Genomic DNA, 17,847 nt, shown 5'->3' with positions numbered 1-17,847 from the left:
AGTTATTGAGATGGTAAGGTTTAAATCTTTTTTTGGGGCCAAGTGGAAAATAATCTGAAACCTCTATAGCTATTTCTACTTGGACCGACCGTGCTGCCTGTAATGAATACAGAGATGCTAGAAATACTCATCAAGTCAGGCAGTATCTGTGGAGAGAGCAGCAGAGTCATTGTTACAGTTTGAAACACAAAGTGGGTCAGGCAACATTTCCTGAGGACAGGGCTAGTTGATGTTTCGGTTGAAGGAGATGGACAGACGACATTTCGACCTGAAACGTCCCCTATCCATGTCCTTCAGAGATGTTGTCTGACCCACTGAATTATTCCAGTACTGTGTGTTACCTACCAGATTAAAGCATCTGCAGATTCATGTGTCTCAGCGTTTCAGTTTGATGGCCTTTCTTTAGAAGCAAGATAATATTCTGATATACATTAATTTGGAAATACTGACAAATGTTTCCTTTCCACAGATGCATGCAGTTTTTAATTCAGTTTTCTAATATTTGCAGTTTCTTTTACCTTTTGATTACTTTACCGCCGAATGTGTAGCCACAAGGCCACCAGATGTGAACAGGCAAAGATCTGGCATGTTTCACCAAATTATCCATTTGATGCCCCTACCTTTCCTCTCCTAAATAATTGAGACCCGTGTCTCACAATGGTTCCAGCTGCTTTAGTTCCTCTTGCAGGCTGATGCTGGTGCACGCCATTGATCAACCCCAAAGGAGTCCAGAACAAGGGGCCACAGTTTAAGAATAAGGGGTAGGCCATTTAGAACTGAGATGAGGAAAAACCTTTTTCAGTCAGAGAGTTGTGAATCTGTGGAATTCTCTGCCTCAGAAGGCAGTGGAGGCCAATTCTCGGAATGCATTCAAGAGAGAGCTGGATAGAGCTCTTAAGGATAGCGGAGTCAGGGGGTATGGGGAGAAGGCAGGAAAGGGGTACTGATTGAGAATGATCAGCCATGATCACATTGAAGGGCCGAATGACCTCCTCCTGCACCTATTGTCTATTGTCTATTGAAATTAAGCTTGAAGTAGTCTAATGTTCCAGGAAAAAAATTATATTTATCCTATTCAATGTTGGAAGATCCTTACGTTTGCTTCTTTTCTATGAATCTACGTACGAGCCAAACATATCTTTAATGTGTTGCCTGATAAATGTCACAGAGCTCAGAAAGAAACAAAAGCAGCCTCATTTTACTTCCATAATAAGGAGGAAAGATGACAATATTCTTGAAAATTCGGTTAAAAGTACCAACTTACCTGCACGCCTTCTTCTCCTGGATAGCCTGTAAATCCCCTCAGACCTGGAGGACCCTAAATTAACATCAAAAGCTCGATTAAGCAGTGAGGACAGTACTTTATGTTCCTGAACTTCTTTCAGCAATCTGAAGAAAGATGCAGTTAGAAGACTAAAGAGATTATTCACTTACCTTCAGGCCAGTACGTCCTTGCAAACCAATACCGCCAGGTTCCCCCATGCACACACATTGGGCCTTACAACACTTCATTTCAGAAACTGCGCTCTAAAAACAAAACAATACAACTTTAATTTTTTTTAGTTTGGTTTAGAAACACAGAGTCCGCACGACCAGCGATCCCCACACTTTAACACTATCCTACGCACACTGGGGACAATTTTATATTCATACATTTATACCAAACCAATTAACCTACAAACCTGTATGTCTTTGGAATGTGGAAGGAAACCGAAGATCTCGGTGAAAACCCACACAGGTCATGGGGAAAACTCCATACAAACTCCGCAGAGACAAGCATCCGTAGTCAGGATTGAACCTGGGTCTCTGGCGCTGAAAGGCAGTAGCTTTACTGCTATGCCACCGTGCCGCCCAAATGTTTAATGATTTTAAAAGTTTTAAACATATATATTAGAGAATGATTTTCTAAATATGTTTATCACAGAGCAGCATGTTCCTCACCAGAGAAACATTTGATGAATCGAAGGTAGACACAAAATGCTGGAGTAACTAAGCGGGACAGGCAGCATTTCTGGAGAGAAGGAATGGGTGATGTTTCGGGTCGAGACCCTTCTTCATACTGATGTCAGGGGAGTGGGCGGGTCAGAGATAGAATGTAGTCGGAGACCGTAAGACTGGTGGGAGAACTGGGAAGTGGGAGGGGATGGATAGAGAGGGAAAGCAAGGGCTATTTGAAGTTAGAGAAGTCAATGTTCATATCACTGGGGTGTAAGCTACCCAAGTGAAATACGAGGTGCTGTTCTTCCAATTTGAGCTGGGCCTCACTTTACCAATGGTGGAGGGACAGGACAGAAAGGTCAGATTGGGAATGGGAGGGGGAGTTAAAGTGCTGAGCAACTGGAAGATCAGATGGGTTACGGCAGACTGAGCAGAGATGTTCAGCGAAAGGATCGCCAAGCCTGCGCTTGGTCTCGCCGATATATAGGAGTTGACACATGGAACAGCGGTTACAGTAGATGAGGTTGGAGGAGGTGCGTGAACCTGCCTCACCTGAAAAGACTAAGGGTCCTTGGATGGAGTCGAAGGGGGAGGTAAAGGGACAGGTGTTGCATCTCCTGTGGTTGCAGGGGAAAGTACCTATGGAGGGGGTGGTTTAGGTGGGAAGGGACGTGTTGACCAAGGAGTTGCAGAGGGAACGATCTCTGCAGAAAGCAGAAAGGGGTGGAGATGGGCCAGTAGTGGGATCCCATTGGAGGTGGTGAAAATGTTGGAGGATTATATGCTGTATGCGACGGCTGATGGGGTGGAAGGTGAGGACAAGTGGGACTCTGTCCTTGTTGCGAACAAGGGGGGGAGGGAGCAAGAGCGGAGCTGTGGGATATCGAGGAGACCCTAGTGAGAGCCTCATCTATAATGGAAGAGGGGAACTCCAGTTCCCTAAAGATTGAGGACATCCCCGGTGACCTGGTATGGAACACCTCATCCTTGGCACAGATGCGGCATAGACGGAGGAATTGGGAGTAGGGGATAGAGTCTTTACAGGGAGCAGGGTAGGAAGAAGTGTAGTCTAGATAGCAATAGGAGTCAGTGGGTTTGTAATAGATGTCAGTCAATAGTCTGTCTCCTGTGATGGAGACGGTGAGATCTAGGGAGATGTCGGAAATGGTCCAAGTGAATTTGAGTGCAGGATGGCAATTAGTCGTGAAGTTGATGAAGTCAGTGGGTTCTGCATGGGTGCAGGAGGTAGCACCGATGCACTCATCAGTATAGCAGAGGTACAGTTCAGGGATGGGGCCAGTGTACGCCTAGAACAGGGATTGTTCGACGTACCCGACATAGAGGCAGGCATAGCTAGGGCCCATGCGAGTGCCCATAACTACGTCTTGGATTTGGAGGAAGTGGGAGGAGTCGAAGGAGAAGCTGTTAAGGGTAAGGACCAACTCTGCTAGGCGGAGGAGAGTGTTGGTAGACGGAAATTGGCTGGTTCTGTGGTCGAGGAAGAAACGGAGGGCTTTAAGACCTTCCTGGTGGGGGATGAAGGTGTAGATTGAATGGACATCCATATTCAAGGTGAGGGAGTGGGGGCCTGGAAACCGGAAGTTATTGAGGAGACGGAGAGCATGTGAGGAGTCTTGGACGTAGGTAGGGAGGGATTGGACCAGGGGGGATAGGATGAAGTCGAGGTAGGTGGAAATTAATTCAGTGGGACATGAACAGGCAGAGACAATGGGTCTGCCAGGACAGTTCTGTTTGTGGATTTTGAGGAGAAGATAAAATCGGGCCGTGCGGGGCTGGGGAACGATAAGGTTGGAGGCTTTAGAGGGCAGAGAGCCGGAAGTAATGAAATCAGTAATGGTGCTTCAGATTAAGGTCTGGTGCTCATCTGTGGGATCATGGTCCAAGGATAAGTAGGAGGAGGTGTCTGAGAGTTGTCGTCTGGCCTCAGTCCGGTAGAGGTCAGCGCTCCAGACTACCACGGCACCTCCCTTGTCGGAGGGTTTAATTATCAAGTCGGGGTTGCTGCAGAGTGAGTGGAGGGCTGTACTTTCAGGGGGGGAGAGGTTAGAGTAAGTAAGGGGAGTCAAAACGTTGAGGCGGTTGATGTCTCGCCAGCAGTTGGAAATGAAAAGGTCTAAAGAAGGTAGAGGACCATCCGGGGGAGTCCATAAGGAGGGGTTCCGGTGGAGACGGGAAAAGAGGTCCTCACTGGGTGGTGAGGACTCCTTCTCATAGAAATAGGCACAGGGGGGCAGAGGCGACGGAAGAAGAGCGCGACCTTGTGGTGGACCCGGAACCTTGTTGAAGTGGGGTCGGAGGGGAACAAAGGTGAGGCCTCTGCTGAGGACAGACCATTCCGTAGCAGAAAGAGGGAGGTCAGGGAGTATGGTGAACACACGTCAAGAGTGGGGGTTGGGGTTAGAGGAAGGCAGGTGAGTGGAGGGAGGCCGAGGCGATGTAATCAATATTTGGTTTAATCATAATAATATGATTAAAGCCTCCTTAATCAAATGCTTCAAGTCCCATTTTCTAATATATACTTACACGATATTAAAATAACCTGTCCTACTTTTATCAGGAACACTTACAATTTTTTTTAACAAAGAACTTTCAATATCATCCATTTCAATCGACAACTGTTGCTTGTATCCAAATCCAGTTCCAAAGTCAACGAACAAAGTCTTATCAAATTCCTCTGCATTTTCCAGAGCCACAGCGATGAGCGCATGAATCCCTGAAATGATAAAATAACGGCTTATTATTACACTCCAGTTCCAGTTTAGTTTATTGTCACATGTACCGAGGTACAGTGAAAAGCTTTTGTTGCGTGCTAACTTTATTGCTGATACTTAAGATCCTGCTGGGAGGGTTAAAAAAATAATGAAGGGTCTCGACCCAAAACGTCACCCATTCCTTCTCTCCAGAGATGTTGCCTGTCCCGCTGAGTTACTCCAGCATTTTGTGTCTACCTTTGGTGAAATGGGTGACGGAATAATATTTTAAGCAGGTTTACAAAATATGTGCAACAATGGACCTTAACAGAAATAATAATGGATTCAAGAAAAATAAGATCTTCCAAGTATAGGGATTGGAAATATTATTTGGCAGAAAAAAGGGAACAAACTAGAAAGCAAAATATTGACTCTATATTATAAAAGCAGAGAAGTTTGAAACACTCAAAGATCAGGTGGCACTTGTGAAGAAAGAAACAGGATGGATATTTCAATATATTTCATCAGAACAGAATCAAAACATTCATTCACCACGGATTCTGCCAGACAGAGTCCATTATTGTCATTAAACTGGAAATGATGCAAATAGTTTTCTCAGGGTCAGGAGGGTTTGAGTGATAAGGAACTGGATAGGCTGTGTCTTTTTACCTGAGAGTAGAGGAGGTAAGCTGATAGGATATAACAAGAGCGTGCCTGTTGTACGGGAATTTTCCCAAATAGTCTGTGACCCACAGCACTGTGGCCGCAGCGCTATGTTTAAACCCCATAGAACTGCAGCTAGCAGCTCTATGTTTAAATCCCCCTGCATTAAGCGGACAGCGCTCTGTTTAAACCTTTGCATTCCAAACCGGCAGCGCTGTGTGTATTTCCTTTATGCGCCAAGTCTGTAGCGCTGTGTATTGCTTTATGCTCCAGTCTGCGGCTGATAGTGTTTGTTCCCATGGGGGGGGGGCTTGCTGGGATGCAGTTCCCTGCCATTGGTTATGGTTTGAATTTGGGAGCAGCGTTATTGGCCAGGACTTACCGGCGGTTATTTCAACACCTGATTTTTTACCTGTACAAAGGCAGGAGCCAGTAAGCCAGAAGTCAGTTCAAGGTCATGTACGAGAGGGGTTCACCGACGGACTGAGTCGCGAAATATAAGAAAATAACTGCAGATGCTGGTACAATATCGAAGGTATTTATTCACAAAATGCTGGAGTAACTCAGCAGGTCAGGCAGCATCTCAGGAGAGAAGGAATGGGTGACATTTCGGGTCGAGACCATTCTTCAGACTGATGTCAGGGGGGTGGGACAAAGGAAGGATATAGGTGGAGACAGGAAGATAGAGGGAAATCTGGGAAGGAGGAGGGGAAGGGAGGGACAGAGGAACTATATAAAGTTGGAGTAGGAGGGCAGGAGAAATCGCAGAGGGGGAGCAGCGAGAGAGCATGTTGCTAAACTCTCGTCGAAGAGAGGAGGAGAACTTCTTCAAAGTGGACATACCTCGAAGAGAAATCTCAGTGGAGCAACAAGTAGTATAAGAAAATAACTGCAGATGCTGGTACAAATCGATTTATTCACAAAATGCTGGCGTAACTCAGCAGGTCAGGCCGCGATCCGCGCCACGGATGGAGGCAGGGAGAGAGAGAGAGAGAGAAAGAAAGAGAGACGTGTGCTGCTATAAAACGGACCCCGCGCATACCAAGACAAATATTCTTTTTGTTCTCTCGGTAGAGTTGCTGCCTTACAGCGAATGCAGCGCCGGAGACTCGGGTTCGATCCTGACTACGGGCGCCGTCTGTACGGAGTTTGTAATTTCTCCCCGTGACCTGCGTGGGTTTTCTCCGAGATCTTCGGTTTCCTCCCACACTCCAAAGACGTACAGGTATGTAGGTTAATTGGCTGGGCAAATGTAAAAAATCCCCCTAGGGTGTGTAGGATAGTGTTAGTGTGCGGGGATCGCTGGGCGGCGCGGACCCGGTGGGCCGAAGGGCCTGTTTCCGCGCTGTATCTCTAAATCTAAAAAAAATCTTGCCAATAAATCTGATGTGCTCATGTACGAGAGGCGTTCACCGGCGGGCTGAGTGGTGATCACTGCCACGGACGGAATCAGAGAGAGAAAGAGAGAGAGAGAGAGAGAGGTGTGCTGCTGTAAACCGGACCCCGCGCATACCGAGACAAGTATTGTCTGGTACAGATTAGCTTAGTATTGTCACATGTACCGAGGTGCAGTGAAAGTTTTTGTTGTGTGCTGTTCATTCAGCAAAAACTCCAATAAAGTCTAATAGCCATAGAGTCACAGAGTGATACATCATGGAAACAGGCTCTTCGGCCCAACTTACCTACACCGGCCAACATGTCCCAGCTACATTAGTCCCACTTGCCCATGTTTGGTCCATATCCCTCCAAGCCTCTCCTATGTCCAAATGTTTCTCAAATGTTGGGATAGTCCCTGTCTCAACTACCTCCTCTGGCAGCTTGTTCTATACACCCACCACCCTTTGTGTGAAAAAGTTACCCCTCAGATTCCTATTACATTTTTTCCCCCTTCACCCTAAACCTATGTCCTCTGGTCCTCGGTTCACCTACTCTGAGCAAGAGACTCTGTGCATCCACCCGATCAATTCCTGGCGTGATTTTATACACATGATCGAGTGTGTGGGAGACTGGCAGGGGAGATGGGATGGATTTGTTGGCTGCTGCAGGGCTGCAAGCCTCTTCTGCCGGGTGGGAAATGTTTTCACCAACCCCACACCTCCTCCCCAATGACCGAACCGGAGCCACAACAGTCCAGTGCTGGTTCAGGCCAAACTGAGCAGACGTGGAAGCACTGGGGCTGGCTTACTTGCTCACTCACCGAGTCAGTGAAGCCAGCTGGCAGCCATTCTTCTCGCATCTGCCTGCTCTTCCCTCTCAGCTTTTTTCTGTGGTCCACTCCCGCAAACTATTTTGTTCGTTCGTTTCCAACATTTCGAGCCATAAACAGTTCCCGGGTCAGGAGCCCTGTTGTAACCTGGGACTCCCTGTGCTAACAAAGACTCGGTGCTCGTAACTACCTTAGAGTAGAAACAAGGTACTGCAGATGTTGGTTTACCAAAAAAAAGACTCTAAGAGCTGGAGTAACTCAGCGAGCCAGGCATCACCTCCAGAGAACATGGATCTTGATGTTTTAATTGGGATCTTTCTTCAGTCTGGGGAACCGTCCAGTCCAGACATGGAAACGTCACCTATCCATGTCCTCTGGAGATGATGTCTGACCAGCTGAGTTACTCCAGCTCTTTTTTTGTCTTGCAACTACTTTATTTAGTTTAGTTTAGTTTATTGTCCCGTGTACCGAGGTACAGTGAAAAGCTATTGTTGCCTGCTTTCCAGTCAACAGAAAGACAATACATGATTACAATTGAGCCATTTACAGTGTATAAGGGAATAACGTTTAGTGCAAGGTAAAGCCAGCAAAGTCTGTTCAAGGATAGTCCGAACGACGCCAAAGAGGTAGATAGTAGTTCAGCACTACTCTCTGGTTGATAGATTCAGATGCCTGGTAGGATGATTCAGTTGCCTGAAAACAGCTGAATCCTTCTCACTTATCAGCTGAATCTCTCTCACTCTCTCAGCTGAATCTTTCTCAGTGAGGCCACACTCGAAACACAGCGCGTGGTTTCGGTCCCTTTAACTAAAACAAGGATACAGTTCATTGAGGTGGTCTGAAGGAGATTCACTGGGTTAAGTACTGGGGAGAGAGGGTTGTCCCATCATGAGATGCTAGGCAGCTTGTGCCTGTAATCCTTGGATTTAGAAGAACAAGAAGTGACAATAGACAATAGACAATAGGTGCAGGAGTAGGCCATTCAGCCCTTCAAGCCAGCACCGCCATTCAATGCGATCATGGCTGATCACTCTCAATCAGTACCCCGTTCCTGCCTTCTCCCCATACCCCCTCACTCCGCTATCCTTAAGAGCTCTATCCAGCTCTCTCTTGAAAGCATCCAACGAACTGGCCTCCACTGCCCTCTGAGGCAGAGAATTCCACACCTTCACCACTCTCTGACTGAAAAAGTTCTTCCTCATCTCCGTTCTAAATGGCCTACCCCTTATTCTTAAACTGTGGCCCCTTGTTCTGGACTCCCCCAACATTGGGAACATGTTTCCTGCCTCTAATGTGTCCAATCCCCTAATTATCTTATATGTTTCAATAAGATCCCCCCTCATCCTTCTAAATTCCAGTGTATACAAGCCTAATTGCTCCAGCCTTTCAACATACGACAGTCCCGCCATTCGGGGAATTAACCTAGTGAACCTACGCTGCACGCCCTCAATAGCAAGAATATCCTTCCTCAAATTTGGAGAGCAAAACTGCACACAGTACTCCAGGTGTGGTCTCACCAGGGCCCGGTACAACTGTAGAAGGACCTCTTTGCTCCTACACTCAACTCCTCTTGTTATGAAGGCCAACATTCCATTGGCTTTCTTCACTGCCTGCTGTACCTGCATGCTTCCTTTCAGTGACTGATGCACTAGGACACCCAGATCTCGTTGAACATCCCCTCTTCCTAACTTGACACCATTCAGATAATAATCTGCCTTTCTATTCTTACTTCCAAAGTGAATAACCTCACATTTATCTACATTAAACTGCATCTGCCATGTATCCGCCCACTCACACAATTCAAGTCACCCTGCAGCCTTATTGCATCTTCCTCACAATTCACACTACCCCCCAGCTTAGTATCATCTGCAAATTTGCTAATGGTGAACTTAATGGACTTAAAATAAATTGCTTTAGTTTACTTACTGAACAATCTTTCCAAATTGTGTCACAAAATGCTGGAGTAACTCAGCAGGTCATGCAGTGGCTTGAGAGGACATGGATGGGTGACGTTTTGGGTGGGGACTCTTCTTCAGGCGCAAATGTTTCCAAATTGAGTCTTAGGTTTATGTGCAATCTACTCCTCTTAATTGGTTGTTTAATGTAAATTGTCTTGTTTTGTGTTATCATTTGTAAAAAAATGATAGTACACTGCCTGAATTGGATCGTATTACTACACTGCCTGGGTTGGAGTGTATTAGCTGAGTGCCTGGGTTGGAGTGTATTAGTAGAGTGCCTGAATTGGAGTGTATTAGTAGAGTGCCTGGGTTAGAGTGTATGTATACTGCCTAGGTTGGAGTGTATTAGTAGAGTGCCTGGGTTAGAGTATATTAGTAGAGTGGCTGGGTTAGAGTGTATTAGTAGAGTGCCTGGGTTAGAGTGTATTAGTATACTGCCTAGGTTAGAGTGTATTAGTAGAGTGCCTGGGTTGGAGTGTATTAGTAGAATGCCTGAATTGGAGTGTATTAGTAGAGTGCCTGGGTTGGAGTGTATTAGTATACTGCCTAGGTTGGAGTGCATTAGTAGAGTGCCTGGGTTAGAGTGTATTAGTATATTGCCTAGGTTAGAGTGTATTAGTAGATTGCCTGGGTTAGAGTGTATTAGTAGAGTGCCTGGGTTAGAGTTTATTAGTACACTGCCTGGGTTAGAGTGTATTAGTAGAGTGCCTAGGTTAGAGTTTATTAGTACAATGCCTGGGTTAGAATGTGTTAACAGGATATCCTGCTGTTTGTTATTTGAGACACAGCAGGAGTGATGTGCAATTGCAGTCTTTTCTTTTAACCTGTTAACCTTCTTCCAAAGTCCTCATTTTAAAATGAAAAAGCTGTAATGCGCTGCATAGTGGTATGAATCGACCCCAAGTGAAAGGTTAACATATCAGTATTATCAAGAAAATACAGAAAGTGTGAATTCTGGGAAGGGTACAAGATGACACTGATGTAAAGTCAAAGATAGACACAAAATGCTGGAGTAACTCAGCGGGTCAGAGAGTATCTCTGGAAAAGATGAATAGCTGATGGATAGCAGAAGGTTAGGACTCTTCTGCAGTCTAACTGTAGTGAGGGGGGGGGGGGGGGGGGTGGAGAGAAACTGGAAGCGAGAAAAGAAACAGGATAAATCAAGGCCAGCAAACAGATGAGCTCAGGCAGAGAGACTTCCTGATAAGCCAATTTTTGGCTACAGACTGGTGCGATCCCACGTTGTTGCAAATTGTGGAACTGGTTAACCAACGTTTCGTGATCCCGGAGTTCTACGCACGCCCCCTCTCTCCCCAGACGCAACAAGGATAGAGTTCTCCTGGTCCTCACCTTTCACCACACCAGCCTCCGCATCCAACACATCACCCTCCGACATTGTTGTCACCTCCAACGTGAAGGAGATGGGGAGGAATGTCTTTAGTCAGAGGGTTGTGAATCTGCGGAATTCATTGCCACAGACGGCTGTGGAGGCCATGGCAATGGATATTTTTAAGGCGGAGATTAACAGCTTCCTGATTAGTAAGGGTGTCAGGGGTTAGAGGGAGAAGGCAGGAGAATGGGTTTGAGAGGGAAAGATAGATCAGCCATGATTGAATGGTGGAGTAGAATGGTGGAGTCAGCCGAATGGCCTGATTCTGCTCCTGGAACTTATGAGCATAATAAACCCTAAATATTTATGTTATTCCTTATCCAATTTATGCAGCACCTCCTAAAGAGATGATCAACTACTTGCAGCTTAAAGATTGATTCAATTATTCAGGCTATCGCTACATTCTGCAAACATTTGGTGCTTTATCAGTTGTCTGAAAAAAACAATGTGTACTTTAACCACGTGTGATTTTTTTCTCTTACAAATCTCAAATTGTGGAGTACAGAGTCAAATAAATAAATGATGGGTCTTTATCCCAAACATTATGGAGGGCACTGTATGTACCTGTCCAGTGTCCTTTAAATAATTAAAGCAATTAAAGTCATTCAAGTAATAATAATTGTCCCTGTCACTATCTCTTCCACTGGCAGCTTGTTCTACACCCTCTGTGTAGACAGGTTGCCTTTTATATTTTTTCCCTCTTCCCTTAAACCTTTACCCTTTGGTTTTAGACTCTCCTACTCTTAGGAAAAGACTGTGATTATTCACCTTATCTATGCCCTTGATGATTTTATAAACCTCCGTAAGGTCACCCTCAACCTTTTTATGTTTCAGCCTCCCCTTTTAGAACAAACCCTCCAGATCTGGTTACATCCTTGCAAATCTTTTTTACATCCTTTCCAGTTGCAGTCCTTCCATTTGCTGGAAGAGGGAAAGAAGGTCTATCAGCGGACGGTCAAGATGTGAGATTCCTGCAGCCACAGTAATGGGTGACTCAAATAGAAGCTATAATTTCGAAGTAAAAGGACTTAGGTGAAATTATTGATATATTTGATCTGAACCAGACTTCGGAGAGCAAAGGTATCCATTCGGTAGACAGTGACGGCCTGCTCTTTCGTATTAATGTGGGGTTTTGCAGAAGATAACGTAAGCAACGAGGGTGTCTAAAGCTGATCCCTGCTATCTTAAGGGGTTGGACAGGCTAGATGCAGGAACATTGTTCCCGATGTTGGGGAAGTCCAGACAAAGGGTCACAGTTTAAGGATAAGGGGGAAGTCTTTTAGGACCGAGATGAGAAAGTTTTTTTTCACACAGAGAGTGGTGAATCTGTGGAATTCTCTGCCACAGAAGGTAGTTGAGGCCAGTTCATTGGCTATATTTAAGAGGGGGTTAGATGTGGTCGTTGTGGCTAAAGGGATCGGGGGTATGGAGAGAAGGCAGGTACGGGATACTGAGTTGGATGATCAGCCATGATCATATTGAATGGCGGTGCAGGCTCGAAGGGCCGAATGGCCTACTCCTGCACCTATTTTCTATGTTTCTATTTGGAGTTTATCGCTCGACGTCAAGAGTAAGAAGTGCCGGCGTAGGTCACCCAGGAGACATTTTTGCAGGATTCTTCCCACTCTCTTCACAATATTAATGAATAACATAACATCGTATCACATTGATCTGAGTAACGTATGACAGAAAAAAACAAACAGCTCTGACCAACACAATGTCAGTTCCAATCATTAACACTAATCATAAGATCTTACAGAGCACATCGTAAATTTGTGTCTTCGGAGCAGAATTAGGCCATTCAGCCCATCGAGTCTAATCCGCCATTCAATCATGCCTGAACTATATTTCCCTCTCAACACCATTCTCCTGCCTTCTCCGCATAAATTTCAACACTCCTACTAATCAACAATCTGTCAATCTCTGCTTTTAAAAATACCCAACGACGGCCTCCATAGCCGTCTGTGACAATGATTTCCACAGATTCACCACTCTTTGACTAAAGAAATTCCTAGCAGACACAAAAAGCTGGAGTAACTCAGCGGGACAGGCAGCATCTCTGGAGAGAAAGAATGGGTGACGTTTCGGGTCGTGACCCTTCTTCAAACTTTCTAAAGAGATTCCTCCTCATCTCCTATGTAAAGGTACATTCAGTAAGAAACTCTCCGAATAAAATCTCACCAAAACTTCAGTAAGGATACCCTCGGTGAAAAATGAATACCTGCTGTAGCCACAATTATAAACACATTGCTAGGAGATGAGTGCATTTCCTCAGACTGGTAAACTAGACCTGTTAAAATGTTTTATTTTTCTAGGCTGAAGCTGTGTAAACAACTTTGAAGCCACTGCACCATGAGGAAATTAATATGTTTCATCAGCAACTCTGAGGTCATTGGACAGATTTATCGTTGTTACTTGGAAAAGGTATGGTACAGGATTCAATTTAATCCTGGCACTCTCAAGGAATGTGTAGGAATGAACTGCAGATGTTGGTTTAAACCAAAGATAGACACAAAAAGCTGGAGTAACTCAGCGTTACAGGCAGCATCTCTGGAGAGAAGGATTGGGTTACGTGTCGGATTGAGACCCTTCTTCTGACTAGGGTCTGAAGAAGGGTCTCGACCCCAAATGTCACCCATTCTTTTTCTCCTGAGATGCTGCCTGTCCTACTGAGTTATTCCAGCTTTTTTTGTCTATCTTCTGGCACTGTCAAGTACTTGCACAATGTGAACTGTTATCTGAATTCCTGTCTGTTTTTTACATAATCCCCTGAAAAAAAAAATTCAATTAATTATTAACAGAATTACAAATGTTCTTTCATGCCACTTTCGTCATTTGTCATTTTAGATTTTCAGGGAAATATTGAATGTGTCTGAGATAGGTACCATGATGAAAGCTGATTTTGACCAGTCATTCTCCAAACTGAGATAGGTTAAACTTAACTTGATTAGAACATTGAACATAGTTAGAACATAGAACATTGAACAGCACAGCACAGAGACACTATCCATTCAGGCCACAATATCCATCCCGAATATGATGGCAAGGTACACTAATCACTGCCTGCACATAATCCATATCCTTCCATTCGCTGAAGATCCATGTGCCTATCTTAAATGCCACTATCATATCTGCCTCCACACCACCCCTGCCAACACGTTCCGCGCACCCACCACTCCCTGTGGACAAGACTTGCCCCCCACATCTCCTTTAAATGTTGCCCATCTCACCTTAAAGCTATGCCCTCTAGTCTTTGACATTTCCACCCTGGGGAAAAAATGGTTGTAACTGTCTCCCCTATCTATGCCTTTCATAATCCTATACATTTCTTTCTGGTCTCCTCTCAGATTTTCAACACTTCAGAAAAAACAATCTGTGTTTCCCCAGCCTCTCCTTTCAGCTAATAGCCCCTAATCCAGGCAGCATTGTGGTAAACCTCATCTGTACCCTCTCTAAAGCCTCTACATCCTTCCTGAAATTAGGTGACCAGAACTGCAAACAACATTCCAAATGTGGCCTAACCAAAGTCCTTTACAGCAGCAATATGACTTCCTGATACATATTCAATGCCCCGACTGATGAAGACAAGCAAACCGTATGTCTTCTTTTGCACTCCATCTACTTGTGTAGCCACTTTCAGGAATTTATGGACTTGGACCCCAAGATCCCTCTGTACACTAAGGCTGTTAAGGGTCTTGCCATTAACTGTATATTTTGACTTTACATTCAAGCTCTTAAATTGCCATTCCTCAAACTTGCTCAGATTAAACTCCTTCTGCCATTGTTCCACCCATTCCACCCACTCAGGACCCATCCCCCACCCCCCTTGTCCCCTCCCCCCCCCCCACCTGTCACCCCCTTGTCCCATCCCCCCCCCCCACCTGTCACCCCCTCCCTCCCCCATCTGTCCCACCTGTCCCCTCACCTCCAGTTTAAATTCAATTTGGAATATTTTGGAGGAACAAGAACCAAGAACCATTTCTGTAGCTGATCTACATTCTGCTGTGTATTTTGACAGCCTTCCTCGCTGTCGCTAACTCCACCAATTTTGATATTGTCTGCAAACAGACCTCCAGCTAGAAAAGCACCCTTCCACCACAACCCACTACATTTTGTGAATAAACCAGTCCTGAATCCAAATGACCAAATTATCATGGATCCCATGCATCTAAATCTGCTGGATCAGTCTATTGTAGGGGGGACCTTATCAAATGCTTTACTAAAATCCTGGTTATCTGCAGAAATTGAGAAACCGGCCCTGCAGAAGGCAGGAAGTGTTTAGGAAGGAACTGCAGATGCTAGTTTAAACCGAAGATAGACACAAAAAGCTGGAGTAACTCGTCGGGTCAGATGGCATCTCTGGTGAAAAGGAATAGGTGATGTTTTGGGGTTGAGACCCTTAGTATTTAGAGAAGTCATATCCTTAAGACGAGTACAAATGGTAATTGAATTGAGGACAGGAGTAATGGAAACAATTTAATGCAATTTGAACCACAACATCACATTAATATTAATTTCCCATGAATTAAAATTGAATCCAGACGGGGAAAAATAGGCAGACGTTATTAACATGAAGCAAGGAAACCAATGAACCTGTCAAGCCAAGATCAATCAAAGTAACTGTACAGATAATTGTGCACTTAGGATTTTTGGATGAAGCATTGCAAACTTTCAGCAAAACACTCAATTGTCCGGTGTTAAATACATACATCACACATTTACATGCTGCATCAAACCAAAAATATTGAAGAAGAGAATTGCTGTGAGATACATAGAGATATATTGAGCAGCATCGAATGGACACATTAAACATGATATAGAAACATAGAAACATAGAAAATAGGTGCAGGAGTAGGCCCTTCGGCCCTTCGAGCCTGCACCGCCATTCAATATGATCATGGCTGATCATCCAGCTCAGTAACCTGTACCTGCCTTCTCTCCATACCCCCTGATCCCTTTAGCCATAAGGGCCACATCTAACTCCCTCTTAAATATAGCCAATGAACTGGCCTCAACTACCTTCTGTGGCAGAGAATTCCACAGACTCACCACTCTCTGTGTGAAGAAATGTTTTCTCATCTCGGTCCTAAAAGACTTCCCCCTTATCCTTAAGCTGTGACCCCTGGTTCTGGACTCCCCCAACATCGGGAACAATCTTCCCGCATCTAGCCTCTCCAACCCCTTAAGAATTTTATATGTTTCAATAAGATATATTTCTGCCGTTTAGACTTTAGAGACACAGTGCAAAAACAGGCCTTTCGGCCGACGGACCAGTGATCCCCTACACTAACACTATCTGCACACATTGGGGCCAATTTTTACTGAAGCCAATCAACTTATAAACCTGCATGTCTTTAGAATATGGGAGGAAACCGGAGGAAACCCGTGTGGTCACAGGGAGAACACACAATCTCTGTACAGACAGCACCCATAGTCAGGATCAAAGCCTGGTATCTGGCGCTGTAAGGCAGAAACTCTACCACTGCCCTGCTGTGCCGCCCTCTAACTCTCTAAGTTTGTACACTCCAAACATTAGGCACAGGGTTCACAGGGTTAGGTATATGCTTCAGATCCAATACCAGGCTTCTCCCAATATGGGAATTTCCCTCGTCCTATCCATCCCCCCCCCCCCCCCCCGCCCCCCACCTTCTCTACAACTTAACACCAGCTTGTCTTCTCTTAAAAAGAGTACTTCGATCTAAAATATTAACTCTGTTTTGCTTTCTACACATTCAGCCTGACCTGCTGAATATTTCCAGCATTTTCTCTTTTTACTCCAAAAGGCTGTGTGGGATTGGGAGTAGGTGCTAAATTGTTATTTTCAGTCCCTTTTCCCCAAAATAATACTTCTCAGAAAGTAATCTATCACAGCCCATTCAAAGACTTGTTTTGAATATTAATTCAGGGCAATGGGCCCTTTGCATTGTTGCAAGTTGATACCATCCAGCTACACTGTGCCAACATGAAATAGAAAAGTGAGCACAGTGTGGGAGCCTTAAATGTTCCTTCCACATTCCCCAAAATATATAAATGGCAAGATTGAGGCTCAGCCAGCTGAAGGTCTATTCCATTATAATTTAGGAATTAAGGCCAGATTCAAACACATGTTGTTAATTTGGTAGCATCAACATTATTTGGAGAATTCACAGAAATTCCTCCTATTGATAGGTTTCACGATAGATCAGCCGCTTAAATGGCAGAGTAGACTTGATGGGTCAAGTGGCCTAATTCTGCTCCAATCACATGACATAGATAGATTCTTCAGTAGTATGGGTGTCGGGAGTTATGGGGAGAAGGCAGGAGAATGGCCTTAGGAGGGAGAGATAGATCAGCCATGCTTAAATGGCAGAGTAGACTTGATGGGTCGAATGGTCTAATTCTGCTCCTATCACTTATGACCATATAATAATAATAATAATATTTTCCTTTATTCGTCCCACACCGGGGAAATTTACAGTGTTACAGCAGCAAAGTGGATAGGATGAGAGCAAGAGATTATTCATTATAAATAAAAGATAAAAGATACATATGACATGTTGCTTGCTTTGTACCTACACCAGTTTTTCCAGTCATGTTTTGATAAAAAATTCAGTTCTTCATCTCGTATATAAACTAAATGCAAGTTGGATTCCAGCTTTGAAACTACAATTCTACATACCTGGGACTGGTTCTCGATTGTTTGAAACATGAGCTGGAGAAATCAATGTGAAGGTCACGCTGTGGGATTCATGCCACTTAAAATGCAGTATCTGAATAATGGGTATGTCTTGAGGTGTATAGTTTATGGAATTATGTGTGTGCAACAATGTAATGGAAATGTGTCTTAAGTGGACCAATAATACTATAAATTCCAAATCCAAATGAAAATGGACTTACCTTTATTATACATCAGCTCTGAATGCTGTTTAATTCTCTCCTTGGTGTCATCCCATCCATCTGTGAATAACAGTACTACCTGTGAAGAGATTACAATTACATTCA

The 17,847-nt window shown here is 44.6% G+C and overlaps 1 protein-coding gene across 1 annotated transcript in view; it reads right to left on the bottom strand.

Moving 5' to 3' along the window:
- The window catches only part of LOC144601431 (collagen alpha-6(VI) chain-like), a 349,228-nt gene that overhangs the window by 196,108 nt on the left and 135,273 nt on the right, over positions 1-17,847 (bottom strand). Inside the window, exons 10-13 of the mRNA XM_078413544.1 lie at positions 17,743-17,821; positions 4,527-4,672; positions 1,435-1,527; positions 1,265-1,318 (exon numbers count right to left, since the gene is read on the bottom strand). Coding sequence (XP_078269670.1) covers positions 1,265-1,318; positions 1,435-1,527; positions 4,527-4,672; positions 17,743-17,821 — 372 coding nt within the window. The remainder of the gene's footprint in view (positions 1-1,264; positions 1,319-1,434; positions 1,528-4,526; positions 4,673-17,742; positions 17,822-17,847) is intronic.

Source organism: Rhinoraja longicauda, chromosome 2, assembly GCF_053455715.1.
Source record: "Rhinoraja longicauda isolate Sanriku21f chromosome 2, sRhiLon1.1, whole genome shotgun sequence".
Lineage (NCBI taxonomy): Eukaryota > Metazoa > Chordata > Chondrichthyes > Rajiformes > Arhynchobatidae > Rhinoraja > Rhinoraja longicauda.
Note: the sequence above shows the minus strand (reverse complement) of the source record. Positions and strands in the feature narration are given on the sequence as shown.